The sequence below is a fragment of the Asparagus officinalis genome, chromosome 4 (assembly GCF_001876935.1).
Source record: "Asparagus officinalis chromosome 4, Aspof.V1, whole genome shotgun sequence".
NCBI lineage: Eukaryota > Viridiplantae > Streptophyta > Magnoliopsida > Asparagales > Asparagaceae > Asparagus > Asparagus officinalis.
The window spans coordinates 60,639,705-60,647,376 of record NC_033797.1 but is presented as its reverse complement, the minus strand read 5'-3'; the positions used below and the strand labels follow the sequence as shown (position 1 = coordinate 60,647,376).

The window sequence follows — 7,672 nt, the reverse complement described above, 5'->3', positions numbered from 1 at the left end:
AGTTGGTTGTCCTAGTAATGTAGTGGCGGCTTTGAATAAGGACACAAGCTTAACAACAACTACGAGCGTAAAAACAGTAAAAAAGTATTGACGAGTTACAAGATTTCATCACGGGGCTGCTTGGTACATTGCAAGTATAATTGCAGCAAATGTGGCATGTAGAAATCGTCGCATGCTGCCTTTATTGTAGGAAATAAACCTCAAATTCATTGTCTTGATATCTACATTTTTATTATTGCAAGTGTATTTCCAAATCCAAATCTAGCATTTAATTTGTTGCAAAAGTTATTAGATTTATATATTTTTTACCATAGGAGATGCGTATTCATTGCAATCAATTGTTTGTTTCTATGTAAATGTGAAAAAGATCTACACTTTTTGAGTTAGGATTAACTATTTTGATGATGCAGCATTAATTAATTAATTTATCTAGTTAATGCAAACTTACAATATTTGTTGCGACCAAATTGGCTAAAGCAAATGTTGCAATGTAAACTCCATTACCATATGTTGTGCCTTTGGTTTACCCTGAAGTGGTACCCAGTGCTTGAAATTCGACTGAGGAAATCGAATGCCTAGAACTCTTGAGAGTTGACTAGGTCTTTGGCAGCAATGAGGCTAAATGACAACCCTGATGTTCGGTGCCTAGGTCTTACGTACGTAAGTGCCTAGTCTTCATAATCCCCGTATTATCGAATGGTCGAATGGCGACTCTGGGAGTCTGTAGGCAATAAAAATTGCCTGGGTGTCAAAGCCCGCCTGACTAGCCCCGTCTGCCAATAAGCTTGGGCTCGTTTGCATTCAACATAACCCAACAGAGCTCGCCCGCAAAGCTTAACCTCGCATGTTTATTGAGCTCACCCGTAGAGCTCAATCTCGCCCAATTGTAGCTTTTTTTTAACTAAATCTAAACTCAAACCATATTGATGCAGGTTTTGCAATATGTAAATTCAATTACCATAACTAACTACATTGTTGCAAACCAGACATTATAAGTAGAAATTTTGTTGCTAAATTTACCATTGTAAGTCTATTTCATGTGAAACAAACCGTCCCTACAAATCAGTTTGCTGTGTTGGCCTTCTTGTTTTGATAATGTTTAACAAACAATTTACCACTAATGTTGTTTGTCTAGTATTTGTGTTTTCCTATATATTATAGACAAACAACGTTGTTGGAGGTTGGATGGATTAAGCCTACACGATCATATCAAGAGGAGGTTGGCGGAATTGAAGAGTAAAGCATCGTACAATTCAAGTTCAAGATCCAAGTTTAGCTTCATCCGCAACGTGTACCAAGTTGAGCTCAATGAAGATCAAGATCATTGCTTGGGTAACTTTAGTTTAGTTGTTATATTATGTGTGTTAGATACTCTAAGCTCAATATAATATACACACACAATTTATTGGTTTCTTCGTATATATATATATATAGTTATATATATACATAAGTTTTGGTTTCTATGCATATATATAGTTATATATATACATACATAGTTTTGAGTTTTCATATTTTCTATTGTGTTTTTGAAAACATTGCATAGAATATGCAATTTTGTGAAAATATTATATTCTTAGTTTGTAGACTTCAATATCAGTTTATACATGTTTTACTAAGTCTATAAAAACATTTCACAAAGTTTCAAAAGTTGGTTTATGTCAAAACATCAAAATTCATGTGTCTACATTTTTATGTTTTGGACTATTTTGTAAAATGATGATATTTTTCATTTGGGAGGTCCTTTCTGATAACCAGTCGCTGTAGCATGTTTATTATCATGTCTACAATCATTCCCCAAAGTTTTACATTTTTTAGAATTTATTTGATATTTTTAAACAGCGTTTTAAAATCAGCAAAACAGCTTTCAGACTTCATTTTTCATGTATCAGATTTCGGTCGACCGAACCGGTCGACCGATCATTTGATCTTTCTTCACTGGGGGTCGGTCGACCGGTCCGGTCGACCGAGAGCTCCATCGGTCAACCGCACCGGTCAACCGACGATGGTCCAGAACAGTTCATAGGTTTTTTGCTCTCCATCGGTCGACCGACAGAATTTTCGGTCGACCGACAATAGATCCGTTGCTTTCCCAACGGCTATTTCTTGAGCTGTTTGTTGGGCTGTTTTTTGTCATTTTCTTGGGGTTTTGGCTGATGTCTTGGGTTGTTATAAATACCCTATTGCATTTACCTATCCCATCTAACAAGAGAATGGGTTAAAAGATTTTAACAAGGGTTTAAACTTGTTTAGTGTTTGTTTAAGTTTGTTTTAAGAAGCTTCTAAGCATTTGAGTGTTTCGGTTTTGTGATTCAATTCTACAAGAGCTTGAGGAGATCATCTATTGGTGTTTGGGCATCCAACTCTTCTCCCTCCACTCTTGATATATTGAGAAGTTTTCTAAACTCTATTTCTAGCTATTTTATATATTTGATTATCATTGTTATTTAGCTAGAACTACATTGAGTTTAGTTTTGATTTATATCTCTTTGTTCACACACAACCTTTTGAGCTTATTGTATTTACATTCATAGTATAATTTGGGGTTGTGGGTTTGTGACTAAGAGTTGTGCTTAATTGAGTTCTCACCTTGTTTAGAGAACAATCAATTGATTTATATTGTGCTTAATTGTGAGGATTCACTTGTAATACACTTGTACACCGAGAGAAGTGTGTGGTGAGAGACGGGGTCGAATCCAAGAGGAGTGGCGTCGGTTGACGTGCCTAGGGAGAGGTTGTAACCGAGCACTTGAGAAGGAGGACACGGGCTAGGACCAACACTTAGTGTGTGAGGTGTGATTACATAGTGATTGTATTGTGAGGTGTAAACGTTGTTCGGGTGAACGTAGAAAACCCGGTTGTGATAGTGGAGATCTCCTCGAGGTGAGGAGCGGGGACGTAGGTCGTGGGGACCGAACCTCGTAAACATATCGTTTTGTTTGTGATTGCATTGGCGTTCTTATTCTTGTTTTCATATCTTATATCGCCTTTGTGTATTGCTCATCATATTACCCTATCACTTGTGTAGATTGTTTATTTTACCCTTGTGTTAGTTCATATATCCTTGCTCATATATTTGTAATATCTCATTGATAGGATATATTCATTTGTTCATATTGCTTATCCTAGCTTACGTATCTTGTTGTATTTTATACTTGCTAGGATAACTTATTAATTAGTTTTAATTGACATTTAATCGGATTAGATTAGCATAAGACCCTATTCACCCCCCCTCTAGGGTCTAACATGCTGTTCGCATTCAGTAAACACATGATCATACCTATAAATCACATTGGATATTCAAATCAAATTCATATCTCCAGTCAATCTACCAATGTTCTCATAAGAAGATCCAACTTGTATGGTTGCTTTTGTTGAGTGCTGTGGAAGCCAAACAACCAAACCAACGTGCTACGAGAAATCAAATCAAACGAACGTCAAGAGAAGACCAAACGAACCAAATCAATGTCACAAACAGAAACAACCAATTTTAACGTGGTTCCACAAGTTGCCTACGTTCACCACTACCACATAATTGATCTGTTGCAGCGGTTAAGGCGCAACGGTTTTAACTGTTGTGTTAGATATCTATCGTAACGGTTTGCAATGCCTAATACAACATTTACTAAAAAAACGTTGCCATAGACCAAATAATTGTTCCTGGGCTTAATAACAGTTAAGTTTGTAAAGCCCATTGACCGCTTAAACAAAATTCTTCTCGCTCTTTCAGGCTTCTTCAGGTCCGCCTCTTTTCTAAAGCCTCAAATTTCCTTCACTTCCTCTCTCTCGTCTCGAATCTAGGGTTCAGTCTCCGATCCTCCCCTTGTCGCCATGGACGCGATTGAATCCGTCGTTGATCCCCTCCGCGATTTCGCGAAGGACAGCGTTCGCCTCGTCAAGAGATGCCACAAGCCAGATCGCAAGGGTAAGCTCGATCATCATCATCATCATCACTAGATCCATCCAAATTACACACAATTTTGATTTTGATTGGTTTCGATCTCGCAGAGTTCACGAAAGTGGCGTTTCGGACCACGATCGGATTCGTTATTATGGGATTCGTTGGGTTCTTCCGCAGAGTTCACGAAAGTGGCGTTTCGGACCACGATCGGATTCGTTATTATGGGATTCGTTGGGTTCTTCGTCAAGCTCATCTTCATCCCCATCAACAACATCATCATCGGATCTAGTTGAGGTGAATCCTGCAGATCTAAGATCTGATAGTTCTATAACTTTTTGTTATTGTCTCTAATCTCGTACTTTTGTGCAAAAGATCTCCCTTTTTTTTAATTGGTAATCTTGGATACAGGAGAATTGGGCAATCAGAGTGAATGCTTATAGGAATTAGAGTACTCTGATGTAATACTATGTTTTATTTGTTATAAGGTGATTTAACCATCATAATCCTTTGTTAATTCACGTATCTACTTGTATTTTAAATTCATCCCGCAAATCTTGTTGTTTAGTAATTGACCTCGAAATGATAATTAACTGGCTATTATATATGTCTGATATTATATCCCGCAAATCTGAGATCCTAAGCATGTTTGGCAGCCAGAAAGTAAATACTCTATTTTCATAATACACATGAACAGAAACTTGTTTAGGTAGGAGCATACATCTCAATTATTTTTTTAGAGGATTCTTTATAAATTTTGGATTTTCTAGGGATCGTATATAGTTTTTTTAATTTTAAAGCGGAGGGTTTATAATTTTCTGAATTATATATATATTGTTCATAATATTTGGATTATTCAAGGGTTTATTTATAATTTTGAATTTTTTTTTCATCTTCATAGGGCAATTTGCAATTTATAGATGTTTCAAATATGTTTGTAATGTTTGAAACTTTCATGGCCTTTTTGTAAAATTCTACTCAAATGATCAAAATTGAAAGCTGAAATGACATGCAATGGAATTATTGGGATCCAAGACCTTTAAAAAGTATTGGTAATGTGGGCTAGTGAACCAGTGAAAGCAATTCAAGGCCAGTTCCTCTCAGCCAAATGCCAGAGCCCAATTACAGATGTTACGAACAGTTCATGTGTCAGGAGTCTTTATTTCCTTGCTCTTTTGCCTTCTGAAACAAACAGACACAAACACATACACATTTTGCCTTCTGGAATCTTTGTTTTGATAGTTATATCCTAAAAGCTTAAGTTGTGGATCAAAAACTTCAAAACTGTGAGTTTCCTCAATTGTTTGGTGTGTTACTTTGATATACATAACATTATATGTTTTGGTGTAGATTAGTGAATGGTGTGTTTTTGTTTCGTAAGGCTGACTCGTTAGATAAATTTGAAAGAAATTTATCAAAAACTATAAAACCATGTGTTTTCATAGGTTGAAGTTTGGTATGTTGTTTTGGTTGCATAAGATAAATATGATCTGGTCTGAAAACAACAATGCCTGAAATGGTGAACACACCCTCCCTTACCAATTGCCATGTTTCCAATCCCATCACCCTCTGACCTGTTTTTAAAGTGTTTGTAGAGGGACTAGTTTCAAAATATGAATGACTAGTAGGACTCGTATCAGGAGAGGAAAAAACCCCTTATATATGATTGTGCATTTTGTTTAGAAATGCCTAAACATCTAATAATTTTATTTATTTTTATTAATTTATTTGTTGGTTGTTAGTACAGTCAAATGACAGTCTGTTCTTGCTTCGTCTTTTTGGATACTTTTTTCATAGGGGAAAGTATAAAAGTGCTACTCCTCTCCAAAGCTCTTACTTTCATGTGAGCGTGTGATTGAGTGCTTTCACAATTTTGAGTGTGGGTCAGTAGAGAGTGACCACATCTTTGAGCCTGTTTTGATTTTATATTTTCTTATGATCTAGTGATAGTTTCTGCAGTAGGTGGATAATGTTTTTAGGTTCGAGAAGTACTTGGTAATTTAATGCATTGGATGATTTGTTAGCATTGTATATTCATTTATCTCCATAGTTTTATTTGAACAAACATTATCACTATATTTTCTTATGATCTAGTGATAGTTTCTGCATTGGAGTTCTGTGAAGCTCTTAAAGGTCTTGATAAAATAAGTAAACAACTAGTTCTAGATATTGAGAAGCTAGCAGACACAAAATAAAGTCATAATCTTGCGAAGCAAGTCCATTTGGTAATTATTGCATTTAAAAGCACAATCCATCATTTGTACTTTAAAGCACCATGGCTTTTATTTTTCTCATTTATTTTGTGAAGCAATTGTAGGTGTTGTTTTTGCTTACAGCAGTGTTAATTGTACTCTTTGAATAACTCCCGAATGCAAAGATATATATCTTTCTTGTTGAAGAATTATGATCTATTCAAGAAGATCACTATTTGAAAGAGCAAACACACCTGACCACCAAGTCGTCATTCGTGCACTTGTCTAGGGTTCACCCAATCGATGTACGCATGTCACTGAGATATTTAGAGGTCCGGCCTTTTTTTAGTAAGAGTTTGGAGGTCATTGGTTTGAATTTTTCCTAACAGGCTCTTGGAAGCACTAATGCGAATCATGGGAGCACGTGCAGTGTCCGGGCTTCTTTTGAGAGACAACTGACCATCAGTGAACTGAAGACTGAGGAACGAAATCAGAAACTTTCCAGATATAGAAAGAAGAAGAGCAAAAGGAATTTCGGAAGAAAAATCAAGGTATTGCACTGCTAAAAAAAAAGAACATCCTTAGAAGACATCCCTTGTTTACAATCTCAATGCTACTAAGCAGAATTTGCATGAAAAAAAAAGAACATCCTTAGAAGACATCCCTTGTTTACAATCTCAATGCTACTAAGCAGAATTTGCATGGCCAATTTGTTCTTTCTAGTGACATAATCCCTTGTTTACAATCTCAATGCTACTAAGCAGAATTTGCATGGCCAATTTGTTCTTTCTAGTGACATAATTTGTGTATTTGCAGTATGCATGCAGGAAAGCCTTAGCAGACAGTCAGCCGAGGGTCCGAGGGAGGTTTGTGAAAACTGAAGATTGTGATTTTTCAAAAGCACTCAAGTAAAGTGAGATATGTTGGAACGATTAAAAAAAAAAGATTTTAGAGGCTAGTATTAATCAGTAGTGCCAAGTTAAGTAAATCTAATCGTGGCGTCTAAGTTCCAACATGATATTTGATACGTTTCAGTTTGTTGACTAATATGATATTTGATACGTTTCTTTATTTTTTGTAGGGGATATAAAGACTTAAATAGGAGAATGCGGTCAAGATGGCTTTGATATATGAATCTTTTGGAACAGACTTGTACTTGTGAATTGATCATATTTTGATGGTTGTGAATTGATCATATTTTGATGGGTTGAAGTTACCTTGTAACTACTTATTTTTGAATGATGAGCTTAAAATATATGAATGCTTCATTATTTTTCATTTTGATGATATCTTAATGTAGTGTGTTCTTATTCCATTTTTATTTTGGTTTACGTAACTGTGTTTGCTTATTGGTCAAATTTCTTAAAAAGTGCTGATATAGCCCTGTAAAACTGTTGCCGTAGCCTTATAAAACTGTTGCCATAGCAAAGCAAAACGTCGCATTAGCTACAAAATAAATGTTGCATTTGGTCCCTGATTTTGGAAAAACCGCTGCCCTTGTGTATGAAACCGTGATATTAGGTATCAAGAAACCATCGTTTGCAGCTGTTGCATTTGCAATAACTGTTGCCTTAGTGTATGGAAC

General features: G+C 35.9%; 1 protein-coding gene across 1 annotated transcript; it reads left to right on the top strand.

The window, feature by feature from the left end:
- Nucleotides 613-7,368, top strand: LOC109838779 (zinc finger protein CONSTANS-LIKE 1-like). Its single transcript, XM_020407207.1, has 6 exons — nucleotides 613-656; nucleotides 3,757-3,922; nucleotides 4,006-4,063; nucleotides 4,134-4,192; nucleotides 6,477-6,638; nucleotides 6,904-7,368. The coding sequence occupies exons 1-6, from the start codon at nucleotides 613-615 to the stop codon at nucleotides 6,997-6,999; spliced, it is 585 nt and encodes a 194-aa protein (XP_020262796.1). The 3' UTR covers nucleotides 7,000-7,368.

Excerpts from the sequence above, each read along its gene's own strand:
- LOC109838779 (XM_020407207.1), top strand. The coding sequence starts at position 613 with ATGAGGCTAAATGACAACCCTGATGTTCGGTGCCTAGGTCTTAC. Across the intron at positions 657-3,756 it reads GTTCGGTGCCTAGGTCTTAC|CCTCAAATTTCCTTCACTTC; the intron begins GTACGTAAGTGC and ends TCTTTTCTAAAG. Across the intron at positions 4,193-6,476 it reads CATCATCGGATCTAGTTGAG|GCTCTTGGAAGCACTAATGC; the intron begins GTGAATCCTGCA and ends TTTTCCTAACAG.